This window comes from Manis javanica, chromosome 17 (genome assembly GCF_040802235.1).
Source record: "Manis javanica isolate MJ-LG chromosome 17, MJ_LKY, whole genome shotgun sequence".
Taxonomy (NCBI): Eukaryota; Metazoa; Chordata; class Mammalia; order Pholidota; family Manidae; genus Manis; species Manis javanica.
The window spans coordinates 15,063,264-15,080,029 of NC_133172.1; the positions used below are offsets into that span (position 1 = coordinate 15,063,264).

At 50.6% G+C, this 16,766-nt stretch overlaps 1 protein-coding gene across 16 annotated transcripts in view; it reads right to left on the minus strand.

The window, feature by feature from the left end:
• Positions 1–608: 608 nt before the first annotated feature.
• Positions 609–16,766, minus strand: part of CATSPERG (cation channel sperm associated auxiliary subunit gamma) — a 31,699-nt gene continuing 15,541 nt past the window's right edge. For 4 of the 16 annotated variants that reach the window (XM_073225500.1, XM_073225506.1, XM_073225505.1 and 1 more), the window contains exons 8-29: positions 16,373–16,544; positions 15,066–15,203; positions 14,020–14,109; positions 13,757–13,870; positions 13,141–13,191; positions 12,905–13,034; positions 12,288–12,399; positions 11,176–11,334; positions 10,978–11,090; positions 10,055–10,268; positions 9,645–9,707; positions 9,349–9,547; positions 9,083–9,204; positions 8,859–8,939; positions 8,713–8,769; positions 5,014–5,170; positions 4,752–4,815; positions 4,528–4,623; positions 4,158–4,247; positions 3,783–3,875; positions 3,596–3,695; positions 2,029–3,513 (exon numbers count right to left, since the gene is read on the minus strand). In XM_073225500.1, coding sequence (XP_073081601.1) covers positions 3,238–3,513; positions 3,596–3,695; positions 3,783–3,875; positions 4,158–4,247; positions 4,528–4,623; positions 4,752–4,815; positions 5,014–5,170; positions 8,713–8,769; positions 8,859–8,939; positions 9,083–9,204; positions 9,349–9,547; positions 9,645–9,707; positions 10,055–10,268; positions 10,978–11,090; positions 11,176–11,334; positions 12,288–12,399; positions 12,905–13,034; positions 13,141–13,191; positions 13,757–13,870; positions 14,020–14,109; positions 15,066–15,203; positions 16,373–16,544 — 2,691 coding nt within the window. In that variant the 3' untranslated portion in view covers positions 2,029–3,237. Of the gene's footprint in view, positions 3,514–3,595; positions 3,712–3,782; positions 3,876–4,157; positions 4,248–4,527; positions 4,624–4,751; positions 4,816–5,013; positions 5,171–8,712; positions 8,770–8,858; positions 8,940–9,082; positions 9,205–9,348; positions 9,548–9,644; positions 9,708–10,054; positions 10,269–10,977; positions 11,091–11,175; positions 11,335–12,287; positions 12,400–12,904; positions 13,035–13,140; positions 13,192–13,756; positions 13,871–14,019; positions 14,110–15,065; positions 15,204–16,372; positions 16,545–16,766 lie in introns of all 16 variants that reach the window. The other 12 variants (XM_073225501.1, XM_073225503.1, XM_073225502.1 and 9 more) reach the window with 7 other exon arrangements.

Below are 16,766 nucleotides of genomic sequence, written 5' to 3' on the forward strand. Positions count from 1 at the left end.
CACAGTTGCAGCAGCTATGAAAGAGTGCTAAAAACATCACCACTACTGAACTTTGTTGCCTCTTTTTTCCTTTTGCCAATCTGATAGAAGCCAGCACAAGTTTTTTGTTGATTTAGTGCACATTTCCATACTAAAGAGGGTGAGCATCCTGTGTTTACTGAATATTTGGATTTCCTCTGCTCTGAAATTTTCTGTGGTGTTGTTGCATTTTCCTATAAGCCTTCTGACCCTTCTGCATAGTAGAGATAAAACCTTTTGTCATATCTGTTGCAACTGTTCTCTTTGGTCAACTGTTTGTATTCTGAATATACCAATTTATCTTTTGCCATGCAAAATTTTAAATTTCACGTAGTCAAATTTATATAATCTTCCCCTGGTGACCTCTCTGTTTTCTATCTTGTTTAAAAAGTTCTCCCCATGCCAAAGAAAAATATTCTCGAAATATTTTGGTAAAATATTTGTTTTTCCACATGTAATTTTTATTAATCTCAAATTAACTTTTGCATATAATGTAAAGTAGGGATCTAAATTTGATTTCATCCTCATCGTCAATTTTTTCAGAGCCACTTGCTAAATAAACCATTGCTTTCCCACCAAGATGAAAGACATTTGTGTCTTATATTAAATCTTTTCAATAATCAGACATATTTTAAGCCATCTGTTATATCCCACTAGTCTATATTTATTCTTAGCAAATGCCATACTGTTTTTAATATATATATTTGTTGTGGTTAAGATGAAATTCGAAAAACATAAAATTGGCCATTGTAAATTGGAACAAGTCAGTGACAATACATTCAGAATGTTGTGCAAATACCACCTTTACCAACAAAACGGTTTTATCACCACAAAAAGAAAACCCTTTCCTCTTAAGTAGTTGCTTCGCATTCCCTTCTTCCTCCTTTAGTAACTACCAATCTGCATGCTGTCTCTATGTACTTACCTATTCCTGGCCTTTCATATAAATGGAGTCATACAATATGTGACCTCATGTGTCTGGCTTCTTTCACATAGCATGTCTTTGAGCTTCACAGATGTTACAGCATGTATTAGTACTTCATTCCTTCTTATGTCTGAATAACTTATTCCATTGTATGGATATACCATGACTTGTTTATCCATTCTTCCACTGATGAACACTGGGCTGTCTTCACCTTTTGGCTTTAAATATAGTGCTGAAATGAACATGCATATGCATATACTTGCTTAAAAACATGTTTTCAATTCCTCTGGGTGAGATATTTGTAAGTGGAACTGCTGGCTGACAGGTAAATCTATGCCTAACGTTTTGAGGAAACACCAAACTATTTTCCACAACAGCTGAACCATTTTATATTCCCACCAGCAATATACGAGGGTTCCCATTTCTCCACATCCACGCCAACACTTGCTGTATCTTGTTTTTTAAATTACAATAACCATCCTAATAAATATGAAGTGATAGATTTCTGTGGCTTTGATTTGTATCTCCCTGATAACTAATGATGTTGAACAATTTTTCATGTGCTTTTTGGCCATCTGTGTATCTTTAGAGAAATGTCTATTCAAGGTTGTGGGTAAAATTGTAACATTTCCAGAATATCTCACCTGGCTTTAGTGCATCTGCATATCAGTAGCCATTCAGAGGTGGAGAGAAGTATGGCTTTAGTGCATTTGCATCATTCCTCAGGGGTGGAGAGAAGTTCATCTCCATATCAGTGGGTAATTACCTGGGCAAGGAGGGCTTATCTGTACCCAAGAGGTGAGGGGAGGGTCAGTTTTGCTTCTGCTGGAGCAGGAAAGAGAAGAGCCTGGAATGCAGTTTGTAAGCAATAAACGGATTTTAAACTATTTCTCTCTTTGACTGATTTTGGTTTTTAGAGGTATTTTGCCCTGGGATTTCCTCTCCCTGGACTTACAAAGGTCTTTGTCTGTTTTTGAGGGGTTTTTTTTGTTGTTGAGTTGTAGAAGCTGTTTATATTCTAATATTAGTTTTATTAGATACATGATTTACAAATATTTTTTCCCATTATATGGATTGTTTTTTTCACTCACTGGATAGTATCCTTGGATTCCTAAGCTCCATAACATGATCTCAATGGCCTTGCCTGCTCTGGAGCTATGCTGTCTCTTCATGGACAAACTGGTCCAGCTGTCTGCCCTGGTGTCCCCTCAGAGTATGTGTATCCTGGAGTGGAGGAGTGGAAGAGGCTGGTCAGAGAACCTCCATAGTCACTTCACCCAAGACCTCCAGGGAGGGGCTGGAGTCGATCCTATTGGGGTGGAGTACAATGTGCAGTTTTGCCTTTCAGTCTCCCTCTCCGCTTCTTGACAGCTCACTTTCCTTATAAGAATTGCCCTTCCCCACAAGCAAGAGATTAGGGTATGACTAACTGCCCTCAGCTCCACGGATGGGCTCTGATTGGCTTAAACCAATCAAGGTCCCATCCCTCAGCCAGTGTGACTGGTAAAGCTCATAATACAACCTCATCCAGTCACGGTGACTGATAAGACCTTTGTCTGGGAATGTTGCCCTCCAGCCCCATCTTTCTTTGGGCAATAAGATAGTCAATGTGCAGCCTCAGACTGTGAGGTGGGGCTAGGCTCTGAGATCAGAGAGCACATTCAAAGCAGGGATAGCTACAGAGAAACAGAGCCAGAATCCTAGGGACACTGAGGACTTCTGGGTCAAACTGTACCTGAAGTCTGGATTAACAAAACCCATAAATTACTATTTCCATATGGATCATTTGAGTGAAATTTTTGCTACTTGAAACTAAAAAATCTTAACCTTTCCAGAGTCCCCTCTTTAACCTAGACACTAGATAGGTGTTGACATTTGAAATATTTTATGACTGGTATTAAACCTGGGCACTGAACAGTCAGAACAGACTTAGGGCCATAGAAATGGGCCTGGTATATGGAGGACTCTACTGGACTGTAGGGAGCTTGGGGACACCTGGGGAGGGGCTGAGTTGGCAGGCACACACAGAAGCGGCTATTTACCAGCTGGCACAGAAAGACCTTTTGGTGTTTTAATGACCTATTGTGGCTTTGTGGTACAAACTAATTTAACTGGACGTGAGCCCTTACAAGGACTCACAGGTGGTCCTGAAATGAGGCTTTACTCAGGTCTGAAGGAGAAGTGAAAATTCAAGCTAAACAGAAAGAAAGGCTTGGGATGGGTGACAGGTTGCATTTCTCAGATGGCCCAGGAAGTGAGGGATGAGATGGGTCGGGATGAGGCAGACAAGAGGCTCAGGTCAATTTCTTCAAGGCTTCCTCAGATGCAGCCGCCTTCTCCTTTGCCACCATGGAGATGCCATGGGAGCTGACACTGAGGTTGCTCCCAGATTTGGTCCCTGATGGGCTGCTGAAGACTTTGGAAGGGGAGGTGTGGGTGTAATAGGATTCTGAGGTGATGATGTTGTTGATCTTCCAGCGAAGAATGTTGCAGGCCTTCACCGTAAGGGGCAACAGGAGGCAGCAGCTGATGTAGAGGATCACCACGCTGACAGACACGGTGACTGACACCTGCCGGCACCACACGACAGGCATGGGTGGGCAGCCTGGGGGCCCCCACCCCCCACAGGACAGCTCCTAGGCAGCCACTCACCCTGAGGATGAAGAGGGCCCTCTTGGCACTGAGTGGGAGCCCGTGGATATGCAGCAGAAAGATGAGCTGGTAGTCACAGTATGTGCTCTTGTCCACGCCTCTAGTGGGGGCTGGGGCTTAGGATTGGGGGAGTTAGGGCACCCCACATGAAGCTCCCAATCCCACCTGGGCCACATGCCTTGCTCACCTATTGCTCACCAACACTTTGAAGAAGAATTCGGGGGCAAAGAAGCTTTGGGGAACCGTGTCATGGCACGGGGAGTTCTCCAGACACAGCCACCTGAGGGCCCAAGTTCGGCCACTGAGCCTAGCATCACGCCTAGCATGTGCCAACCCCTGAGTTCTCTTGCCACCCCCATACTCGGCGTGAGCACCAACTAGCTGCAATCTTATCCTTTCTTCCCTGGAAACTCATTCATTCGTCCAAGAAAGCTGACTCGATCCCTACCATGTGACAGGCTTGACGATCAGGGGCCTCCCAGAGGCAGAAGGGTTGTACAGGCCAGATGGATTGTGGGTAGGTGGAAGGATAAAGGGGCCTGCATCTGAGCCATGCACTCACTCAATGCCCAGGCTCTGGTGGGACATGATGTTGAAGACTGAGTCTTTGGTAGTAGTTGTGTTCTTTGTAGTCCAGATGAGACTGTCGGTCCTGCAGTGAGTGGACCGTGTAACTTCGTGGGACTTGGGGGAGGCTGGACCAATACTGCGAACAGCTTAGGGGGTGGGGAGGAAGCCCTAGGTGGGATGGGGTGTGGCTGTGGGTGTGGCTTGGCAGCGTGGGCGGGACAAGTGTTTGTGGGAGCGCTGTGGGCGGGGCCTGAGATACTGGGGTGGATGCAGCTTGCAGCGAGGGCAGGTCTGTAGCTAGGCAGCAGGAGGGGCCCGCATGAGAAGGAAAGGTGTTAGGGTCGCGTCGCACAGGGGATTACTTGTCCAGGGGGCTGTTGAAGCGGTAAATCTCCTCCTCGCTGTACTCCCTGATGGTGTCCAGGGTGGGCCCTCCACCCACCACCTTCAGCACGTAGCTGTTGGGAGCAAAGGTGCGCGCGGACTGGCCTCGCTGTTCGGAGTCCCCCATCACTTACCCCCACTCCACACTCTACCCTCTGCCTCCCGTCCCCTCCCTTCAGCCGCTGGCTTGGCCACTCCTTACCTGCCCTGAAAACTGCTAGAATCTCCCGTCACCAAATCTTGGATCAAGAAGAAGGGGTAGAAGACTGCGGGGTAGTGGGGGTGAGGCCAGGACAGGAAGAAATTAGCATGGCCCGAGCAGTAGAGGACGACGGGGAGGGGAGGAAGGAGAGATGAGCGCCCCGAGGGGAAGAGCAGAGGATGGGTGGGGAGGTGAGCGAGCAGGGCCAAGGGGTGGGCGTAGAGGACAGTGAACAATGGAGGGGAGCAAACTGGGCACGCACTGTCACGGAAGAAGAAGCACGGTATCTCGGGGTCAACGTGCACACAGTCAAAGTACTGTTTATTCTTCAGGCGGTTGTACTCCAGCGTGTAGGTGGTGTCGAAGGCCAGGCGCTTGCCGGGGGGGCAGCCGATAAGCACCGGCACCATCAGGTTGCCCTGAGTAGAAGGAGGCAAGCCTCGTGGGGGAGAGGGGAGGGCGAGGCGGCCAGCTCTCCTCCACGCACCCCACCACTACCTGCCAGGCTCACCCTCACCGGGGAGTAAATACCATCATTATAAACAATCCTCTAATAACTGCAGACACCGTAGCTCTATGTGCAAGGCACTGGGTGATGTTCTATGTGCTTTACCTATTCAAATTCATTTAATCCTCAAAACAAGCCTTGCATGGTAGAGACTATTAATATCTCCATTTCACAGATGGCACAAGTGATGCACAAAGAGGTCAAGCCCCTTATTTTCCAAAGCTACACAGCCAGTAAATGGCAGAGCTGGGAGGGGAGCAAAGAGAGATTGGCTCCAGGTGCTAGAATAAGATACACAAAACCACTAACACCTATACCTATGCAGCGCCCAACTCCTAGAGGGGCTTAATAGGGCTGAAGTTGGGTCCCAATTCTCAAACTACAGACATGAGGGAGCATGGGATGTAGGAGGTGGTAGAGCCCAGGATAGGCGTCAGGGCTCGGTCATAACACTGTCTTCAGAATGTACAGCCCCTGGCCCATTTTGGGGGTAGGTCCCAAGAGTTCAGCCAATTATCAAAGGAACATGGGCAACCAGAGACTGTAGCCTGGGCTCGATGGCGACTGTGGAGAGTGGTCAGTGGCCATAGATTAAGCACTCCCCATGCTGGGCCTGGGCCAAAGAGTTTACACCTATCAGCCACTCGCTCACTGGCATCTCAGGTTCAATCTATCCACAACCCACCACAATTTAATGGCACCTCATCTTTCCATGTTCAGGCTAAAAGCCTCATCCTGGAAACCTCTTCCACTCACATCCAATCCATTCAGATACTCTGTTGTCTGTACACTTCAAAATAGTGCCATTCTCCCCTCCAACCCCTCAACTCCTTTGCCCACCCTTGTCTTGTCCAACCTTGTTTGCCTGGTCTCCCACCCCACTCCCCCTGCCCCCATTCCCGGCTGTCCTCTACTTGCCAGCAGGGCCCTGTGAGAGTCATTCCTACGCTCAGAGCCCTCCTGTGGCTCCACCTCCTTCACCATGGCTCACTAAGTCTCAAGTGATCTGCTCCCATTACCACTTTGACCTCATCTCTCTCTACTTTCCTGCTTGCTAGTCCTGATCCAACCACACATGTGTCTCACCGTCCCTTGGCCAGGACTTCCTGGAACCATCCTATGGAAAAAGCTAGCCTGCCTCATGCCCTTGCCTGCTCATTTTTCTCCTAACACTCATCACCTCTAACACACAATCTCTTTAATTTATCTTGCTTATTGTTAGATTCTCTGCTGTGTATTGAATTGTGTGTCCCTAAAGCGATGGTGAAGTCCTAATCCCTCAGTACCTGCCGATGTGACCTTATTTGGAGTAGGGTCTTTACAGATGTAATCATGTTAAGGTGAGATCATACTGGAGAAGGGTGGGTCCTAACCCAGTGACAGTTGTCCATATAGGAAAAGGGAAATTTGGACTCAGACACACAGGGAGAAGGCCTTGTGAAGATGGAGGCAGAGACTGGAGGGATGCAGCTACAAGCCAGAGCATGTCCAGGATCATGGATAGACACCAGAAGCTAGGAGAGAGTCAAGGAACAGATTCTCCCTCACAGCCTCCAGAGGGTAACAACCCTGATTTCACACTTCTGGCCTCTAGGAGTGGGAGAGGATAAATTGTCCAGTTTGCAGTCATTTGTTATGACAGCCCTAGGAAGTGAACACGTCCCCCCAACTAAACATCTGTTTCACAAAGACAGGAATTGTGTGTTTTTGTTCACTGCTGTAACTCCAGCACCTAAAATGATGCTGGCATGCAGTAGGCACTCAGCAAATATTGGTTAGTTTAATGAATAAGCTTCAAGAACAGACAGTAAAATCTACACCTGTTCTATCCCTTACCCCAGCCCCATTCCCCCAGGTAGGCCTATCTCTGGCCAGCCTGCTGAGAGATACTCCAGCTTTTATTCATTTAGCCAAATTTGATTGTGCACCTTTATGTGCAAGTTTATTTCTTCCTTCCTTCATCTAACATATTTACAGACTGAGGACCCACTATTTATCAATTAGTTCCAGTTTCCTTTTTTTTTTTTTACAGGATGTGGAGCCAGAGAGAGGCTCTGAGCGTTCCAAATACACATGCTTCTTGATATGGTAATGTAAGGGTGGGCAGAGGGAGGGACAAGAAGCCTGAAAGCCACAGCCTTAGAAAGACAGACAAGCTCAGACTGTATTTCCTTCAGCACCTGTTTCCTTGTCTGTTTTAAAAAACAACCATTGGGTTTTTTTTTAAAACTTAATTTTCATATGGGTAACATGGTCACATGGATGGATACACACACACACACACACACACACAGAGTGAAAAGTTTTACTTCCATTCCCATCCTTCCACTGTCCTGCCTCTCCTCCATCCCTACAGCAGGGAACCACATGAATACTCTCGCTCATTTTCCCAGTTTCCCTATGCAAATAAAAGCCAACACGAATATATGTTCGCAGTTAACCTCTTTCATGCTAATGTTTTGTATATACTGTTCTGCACTCACTTTTCTTCTCAAGAATAAAATACACTTTGAGACCATTCCACATGAATATGTGATCTTCTCCCCCACCTGTTTTTACAACTACATAGTTTTCTGTTGCATGGATGTACTGTAATTTATTTAACTAATCCCCTATTAATAGACATTTAGGTTGTTTCCAACCTTTTGCTTTAACAGTGTGTTGCAGATTTGATTCCCAGAAGGGATCTGCTGGGTCAATAATCAGGAATGTTAACTTTGATCTTCTGGGTTATGATAAAGAGGAAAATAATACATTCCACTAAGAATAGCAGGAAACACTTCTGGGAGGCTGACATCAATTGCTCTTCCCAATACTTAACCTGGATTGTCTCATGTAATGCAAGGAATTGGGGGCTGTTATCACCCCCTTTTTCTGCCCTGGGTCATACCAAGCCAAAGGGAGGAGGACCAGGGTCTCTCTGCTGGTGAGTGGGCAGGGAAGTAAGTGACAATGAGGCCTCAGGGTTGGCCCCTCTACTACCACTTATTAGTTCCCTGGGTTACCCTAAGCAGATGTCTGCACCTTAGAGCCTCAGTGTCAGCCTCTGTGCAGAGGATACAGCATCTGTAAGCAAGGAAGAACCAGGGACCTAAAGGAGTGAACCAAGCACATGGGGAGTGGGAGAATAAACAGCAATGTTGAAATAAGGGCCAAGCTAGACCACAGGGCGCCTTTGTGCCAGTTGTAAAAACAGCCCTGTGTCGCAGCTACTTTACTTGCCCCTTCAGAAAAGTATCATAAGGAATACACAAGCTTGTGTGCAACCTATGTAATTGTAAAGGCAGCCCTTTCTGAAAATGTAAATGGATGAAAGGAGTGAGTGAGTGGGTGAATGACAAAAATGAATGCGTTAACAGGATTCCCAGGTGGAGCCCTGGCAATCAGCTCTGTGAAGACTCGCCTCCACCCCTTCCCTCCCAGCACAGGACTTAGTGCCCCAAGGTCCAATACTTGCATGCGGGGCCCTTGGTGCGTGTCCTGGAAGCAGTGCCCGGTGGAGCCCACTACCTGTGGGTAGGAGCAGGTGATGGTGGTGGGCCCATGGGTCCAGTCTTTCCTCTCATCCCACGTCCCTCCCCTGAAGGCTTGAATGGCACCTTGACCAGGATGGAGGTCTTCATGAGGTGATGTCCACTAATGCCCTGATCAAAGCAAAACCTCTTATCACTGAGCGTAACCTGGGGGGTGCGGACAGAAGTGACTGGATCAGCAGGCTTGCCTGAGCACCCAGCGTCTGTTCAAGTAATGGTGGGCTTCTAACAGGCCCACTGCCCGGGGAGCTCCGCCCGCATCTCGGCACCCCCTTTCCACCTGATCTCACCCAGAAAAGCAGCGAGTTGTAATTAACAAAGACCTTCTCTTTCACCACCACCTTAATGCAGTTCGGGTCTGCCAGCACCACGCCCAGGTCCACTTGGCTCCGCAGCTGGTAGGTGGTGCCTTCTAAGAGGTGAGGCAGGGGTTAGGGGGCCGCGACTGACCCGGCAGAAGCACCGCTCCCCGGGTGGAGCCCAGGTCCCCGGTCCCAGTCCCGACTCACCGACCACCCGTACCCAGGCCCCGCCCCCTCAAGCCCCGCCCACAGACCGCGCCCAGGCTCCGCCTGGTACGAGTGCCCCCGGGCCGTCAGGAAGATGGAGAAGCTGTAGCTGGTGCCCTTGTCCAGGAAGATGCGCTTGGGTAGCTCGTACTTGGCCTTGAGGTCGTAGATCTTTTCATAGCTGGCCATGTCAATGTGCATGTTACCCGTGCCCCGCCCGTTGCTCGCCAGGTAAAAGTAGTAATCCTGGGGAATGGGGTGTGGGGCAAAATCAGCACCCGGAGAGGGGGACAGAGGGGTGTCCGGGCCTCGCCAATCCCCCGCCTCTCAGCCGTACACGCACCTGGTCCTGTTTCTTGTTTTTCCACCATCGCCAGGTGGAGTCGCGCACCGAGTCCGCGTAAGGCTGCAGAGACCACCGACACCTTGAGAGGGGGCGCAGGGGCGTCCCCAGGCTGGCGGCATTCCCAGACCCCTTCCTATATCCCCAGTCCCAGCCTCTAACCCGAAGCAAAAGTGGCATACCCAGGCTGGCTCCCGGGCCCTGCTTTCAGCCAAAGAGCTACACCCGCAAAGCCATTTCTTCAAAGCCCGGGTCAAGGCTCCAAACCCCTGCCCCCTAAGCCTCAGACTCTGCCGGGCGGCTCCACCCTCCACGTGGTCTTCCCAGCCACGCAGGCCCTGCCTTCCGCCCCTCTTAGTGCCTTCTCAGAGGAGATGTCCCGGACTGTCCGCCAGCCACCAGGCGCCCACCTCGTCGTACTGGGAGTGCAGCCAAAGCAGGTAGTAGAGGAGGCCCTGATAGACGGCGAGCGAGTCCTCGTTGTGGAGGCCCGATGGGTCCAGGACATGTGGGGGCGGCGCGCGGTAGAGCTCCTGGCGCGTGTATATCTGTGGGTTGGGCAGGTCCCGCAGGCGCATCACCGTGAAGGGGCAGAAGTTGGTGAAGGAGAGCGTCAGGTGGCCCCTGGACGGTGGTTAGTGAGGAACGGCGTGATTTTTCCGCGGCCAGCGCGCCAGCAGCCCCCGTAGGCCTGTTTACCTCCTCTGCGCTGCTGACTACTCAAATCCAATCCAGCCCTGACCTTCCTGCTCAGCCTTCAGCCCCTGGATGTTCCTGGGTCCCTCTGACCAGTGTCCTGGACCTCATCCTAGGCCCCCCTTCACTCTCACAGTCAACTTCCTAAGCTTTCCACCTCTCCCTTCCCTGCTACCCCCGCAGTTACCTCCCTGGGCTCCCCCGCAGGTGGCCAGGAGGATCATTACTGAACACGGTAAAATCTGACCATGTAGTCCCTTCCCTTAGTCTCATGATGGCTCCCCAGGACCCTCAAGATGAGGTCCAAGTTCTTCCCTATGACGCTCACCTTGCACTCTATCTGCACTGTACTTTCAGTTCTTGAACACCCAATCTCCTATCTTTTTTTGGGGCCTTTGCATATGTGGTTCCCCCCCTCTGGAACACCCTTCAGGTCACAGTTCATACACCTCTTCCTCCTTGAAGCGCTCCCTGATGCCTTTCCCCCCCAGGCTGGGTCCGCCCCCTCTTTGAGCTTCTATAGGTTCTGAGCTCCCCTGTAACAGCTTGGAGGTTGTCATTGGGGGTGACTTGGTCTCAGGGGCTTCATGTTGGCTGAGGGCTGTCTGACTGCTGCTGTGGGCTAGTATCCTCTCACCCTTGCCGCTCCAAGAGGTAATCATTGTTGAGCTTCTCATATATCAGAAGCTGTTCCACAGGCACAAGCCTCTTGACGAGTTGGCTCTTCTTGTACTTCATAAGGTACACCAGCTGCAGTGGGAAGGCAGGGCCTGGTGAGCTGGTGTCAGCCACCCTGCAGCTCCCCCATGCAACTCCAAAGCCCCCCACCTGGCACCTGGTACAGTTTGCTGTCTTCATAGAAGAGAGTGACCATGGTCTCGTTGGGGGCATGGAGAGAGGACTGGTGCATCACTTGTAGGCTGATGTACACCTCCCAGCCCTTGGATGGGAACAGCTTGTGCACCTGGTAGCTGCCCTCCACGAGGTACCATATCTGGGGGGTGACAACTGGGTGTGTGGGGTCCTCTGACTCCACCTCTCTGTCTGCACAGTATGATGGCCCCATTCCTTGACCCAGGAGGTTTGGGAGCTCACCTCCAGCTGGGACCAGGTGAGCTCACATACCTTCTTTCCATAGTGCCATCCTTCCTTCCCAGAACCCAACCTCCTCTGCTTCCAGCCCACACTTGCCCTGAAAAATTTCTTATAAGTTTCTGCTGCTTACAACTTAAGCATCCCTAATATGTGTGCCCCTGTGGGCCAGGGTTTGTAGGATGCAGCCCCTCTGTTCTCTCCCTTTTGGCATCCTCCAGGGTCTCACCACCCCTTTGGCCTCAGTTTCCCATCTATGCACTGATCCCACTCCAACACATTTCACTCTAGACCTCATCTGCTCCTGAGCCTCAGCCTCCAGAAAGTCCCTCCTCCTTGTGGCCTTCTCTCTAAGGCCCTCTCTGACACACACACCACCCCCAGACTGGGTCATGCCCCTCCTCTGAACTTGCATAGATGTTGTTTGCCCTATTACCCTGACTGCTCTGAACTGTCACTGTCTGGGCAAGAGTCTGTCTTCCCAGCTGGACTGTGACCCTGTCAAGGCAGGGACCAGGGCTGACTCCATCACCATTGTGTCCCCAACTCTAGGCAAGGCATGGTGTCATCAATATTTATGAAATGAACAGACATGTGATGAAATGAAAGAGGGCCCCATCTGGAAATCAGATCATAACTGAGCACAGCTCTTTGACTAAGCAGAGTGACTTCAGAAGGCACTATTCTCTTTGAGTTCTAGGACTCTCAGCTATAAATGGAGTCTCTGCTGTCCTTCCACAGGGTCCTTGAGGGCATTCCCTCCCCACACTCCTTTACCCTAACAGAGGGAGAAGGGAGACCTCTGGGGTTTGCGTGTGGACAGAGAGGAAGTGGGGGAGGGACAGGGCAGCCCACCTCCTCAGTCTCTGTGACAATAGCTACATCCCCATGGAACGAGTTGACCAAGTACTTGATGGATTGCTCCTTGGGGAAGCCCGCCAGGTAGATGTAGTTTTCGGTGTTATAGCTGCAGGGGTGGAAAGGGGAGCTGGGGGCACCCAGGCTACATGCCTGGGGGATATCTTCCTCCCCCAACACCAGGCCTAACACAACTTAGGAACCATTTGCTCAGTCTTCCACTAGCCTTGTTAATGTGCAAAGGAAACCTGGACTTTAACTTTGGCTCCAAACCCTCTATCCATCTGTAAACAGGAGCATTCTGCCCACCTGGCAGTTTGCCAACTGCCCATGGCATTGGCTCAGGGGCCTAGGTTCTTGAGGGGTGAAACATGTCCTGACCTTTCCCCTGACAATGCCCTTCTATTGATCACATAGGTTGGGTTCTTATATCAGGTTTCATTACCTTTAAAATATTGGCTTTCCCCGTCCTAACCCTGACCATCCCAGCCCGTGTTCTCCCCACTGCTGTCCTGACAGCTTCTAGACTTGGGCATTATCTGGAAACCTGGTGACATCAGAATGGGCTCCCATCCTAATGAGGCTGTGGAGGCAGAACATGTCCAGCCCTTTACCTGCTCAGAAGGAAGTTGCCCCAGATGAACAGCAGGTTGTTGTAGGGGTTGTAGGACATGCCTGTAGGTACCATTGGATGGTTGGTGTAAGACTCTGTCCCTAGGATCGTTAGGAACTCCAGGCCTCGAGCTGGCCAGGGAAGAAGCAGAGTGGATACAGCGGTGAGGTGGGGTCACCTGGGCCCCTGCTGTACCCCACCCACCTTTGAGGCCCCCCACCTGCCTTCCCATCTTACCATCAGGGATGAATTCTGGGATGGTGTAGAGGATAGCCAGGTAATCACTGACTACAGGTAGGGAGAACACAGCAAAGTCTGAGGCCCTGAGCTTTCAAAACCTGAAACTGCAAGTCAATAGCTTCCCATCCCCTCCAAAAAAACCCTCCGATGGCTTCCCATTTGGGCCTGTTAGCCCTTAGAGTATCTTTTTATAAAATATAAAAAGGCACTGCCTTCGAGACAATACAGTCCTTTTAGGGCACAGGACTTGCCTCCTCTGACTCCCTGGCTGGGGAGTCCAGTGCACAGCCTGTACAAACTGTACATGGCAGCCCTGTCCTCAGTTCAGGTTAAAATCAAATAAAATCTTATCCTGAGCCCTTCCAGATCTGGCTTCTGCTCACCTCTCCAATCAATCTCCCTCCTTCCCTTTCCCTGTTCTGTTCATCACATTGACTTCCCCTCAGTTTCTCCGGCCTGCCAAGCATGTTTGCCATCACTATCCCTTATGCAGGAGGGACATGAGCATCATTTCCCTTCTGCTCTCTGCTGGGCACGGATCAGGCAGGATGGGCTCACAGTTCAGTCTGGGTTCCCACCCCTTCGTGCTCAGCCCCCCACTGTGCTGAATTACCCAGGTCGTAGCTGACCACCTGGAAATACTTCTTGGAGTCTTCGATTTCCACCAACAACAGTAGGCTGTAGTTGTCCGCAATGAATGTGGCCCAGGTTATGGAGCATATGACAACTGGACAGGAAGGGGGAGGTCCACAATAGCCCAGCCTTTCCAGGTCTCTGGGACCGCTGGGCCAATCCCTGTTTCTGCCTGCTCTTTCCCATGACCTCTCCCACCCTTCGCTGCTCCCCCATGTACTTGCTTCCCCTTGCCCTGCACACCCTCTGCAGACGCAACTGGGAGCTGGATATCTTGTATGCCTTCACACACGGACCACCGCCTGGGCAGCAACTCGAAGGACACACGGCCATCTGTGGAGCAGGGCAGGTCGATGCTCAGGCCCTTTCCAACCCACCTGGCACCTCAGCACACCAGCTCTCCCATTGTCAGGGTGGAATGCTGTGCCTCTCGCCCCCTTAGTCCTTGGGATGAGGTTGGGGGTGGTGGAGGGAGGTCTCACCCTGGCCCTTCAGTCACTCGCTCCTGGCCTATCAGAGTATCTCTCTAGTCATAGTAATTGGCTTGGGACTGGGCACTGCCCCAGAATGGGCCAACCAGAGCAGCCCTGGGAATCGTGCTAGAGCTAACAGAGAAGACGCTGCTCTCAGTCTCGTAGAGTGACTCAAACTGGTGGGAGATGCGAACTCCGAGCTCCTGGGGGCCATCCTGAACATCCATGTGAAGAGTATCTATCTGAAAATGAAGCCAAACTGCAGTACTCACGATAGCACTTTTTATAGTACTCACTGTATCCCTAGCACTGTCCTAAGACTTTTATGTATACCAACTGATTTCATCTTTATATCAACCCAGTGAGGCAAGTATCTAGTACTATCATTAGCCCCATTTTGCAGATGAGGAAATAAAGCCAAAAAGAGAGGTTAAGTCACCTGTCCAAAGCCACAGGTGACATGGGTTGGATGTGTTGGAGCCCAGAGATAGAGTCCTGATGATGTACCTGGTGAGCCCCTGGATCCTGAGTTTGCCCTGGTCTTTTCATTTATATGTAAGTCCACAAAATTCTTTATGCTGAAATTATTTTTGAATTGGCTTCTGACTTTTGAGGCCAAACACATCAAAAAGGATACATAACACATCCCAAGCCCTATCCCTACAAATGCGTAGGCCCATCCTGCTCATAGGGGCAGCCTCCAGCCTGGGACCCTTCCTGAAGGCACATGGTGAGGAATAAGGGCCTGAGGTCACAATTCTTGGAGTTGAGAAGGTATTGAAGGTCTCTTGGGCTGTCAGAGGTGCCTACCCTTACCTGTGATGGTCCCAAAGTGAACGTAACCTTCGTGCTTGCCAGTGGTAAGGGCCATGATGTACTCAGAGCCATTGCTATGGAAATGCACAGGGCATAGTTTCTTGATGCACTCGTTGGCCAAGACACGAACCCAGCTCCCTGCAGGAGCCAGCACATAACCTCAGGCTAGGGGTTTAGTCCTGGGACCTGGCCCCCATTCACATTTTCCTGGCCTTACTGAGCCTGTTATTTGTCCTTGCCCACTGGAGTAGCTGTTCCGTGTGGTGTCTGAGGGGCCCTTGGCATGGGGCCCTTGGTGTAGGGCCCTAGCTGCCTTTGAGAAAATCTTCCTTGCTCACACTCTGTCTATGAGGTTCAGATTGGGTTGATCCCCACCCTGGCATTCCCTGGCCAGAGCAATTGCTTCTGAGCTGGTCATGTGATCAAGCTGGACAAGTCAGAGACAGTCCCAGCTTGTAACCGCTAACAAAGAGATGCTTTTTCCTGGGGCCTCTGAGGGCATGAATGTCTGCAGTTGCTGGGAGGAGCAGGGAGTCACCATGGCCACAAAGAGGGTCCTACAGCTACAATGAGCCCCTAAGTGCAACTGTGTCTGAAACCAACTGACTCCTGGCTTTTTCATCTTTCTAAGCCAATAGACACCCCTTTCTTTGACTTAAGTCTATTTTAACTTGGCTCCTCCCACTGTCAAAGTGCCCTAAGTAAGAAAGGGAGAAAAAGGAAGCTGTTGTGAACATGCATTACTGATGAATATGGGTTACAGTACAAGTTTCTGTGACCCTATATGTAGACACCTCTTATTTAGTTGGGAGGTGAGAAATACAAAGAACTAGGAGGGCTTTGTTATCACTTAAAAGGTCAGGCTGAACCAAAAGTCTTTCCTCTCTGATCAGTTTCCTTCATGGCTTTGCCTTTGCAGCTGCTCATCTCAATTGCCCTCTCTTCCCTTTCTGTCTGCCTTTCTGAGTCTGTGTGTGTGTGTGTGTGAGCTTGTGTACATGCTCATGTCTTTCTCTCTGCTCCCTCCCTTCACTCTCACACCCCATCTTCCCTCAACTGGTTCACAGTGCCAAGTGTAACCCCAGCATATAGAGGGTAGGAAAAGGCCCAGGCAGGTGGGCTGTGGTCATTCAGGATCCTGGACAGTCCCTCCCCCACACACATGCCCCCGCCACACCCATGGCAATTCCAGACCCAAGTGCCTCCAGTGGGGGTTCATGGAGGCTCCCTCTGGGGCTCCAACAGGCTGGTCCCCTTGCTGAGACGCTATGGACCTCAAAACACATCACCTGGCCATGGCCCCTCACCACTGCTGTGGTTGCCCTCGTGGAGTGTGATATAGGTGCCTGTAAAATAGTAGACGAGCTGGTTCTGTCGAATGAAGAGAGTGCTCTCAGTGGCGATGGCATCATAGATGGTGGCGGTGAAGCTGGCCTGGGAGCAGTGGAAGGAGCTTACCCAGCAACTGTCAATGCTCAACTGTAGAGGGGCAGAACCAGCAGTGGGCAGGTAGCCCTGGCTTCAGCCTCTGCAGCCTGCCTTGCTGGGGAGGCACCTGCTCTGACAACTGCTTGGCATGGACACATGTAGCTGCCCTCTCTCTGCTCACCCTGAAGCAGCACCTTGATGGCCAAACTTCCCTAACATGGGTCAGGAAAGCAGGCGACCCAGGCAGGAGCCAGCTGGGGCTTCGTGTGCTAC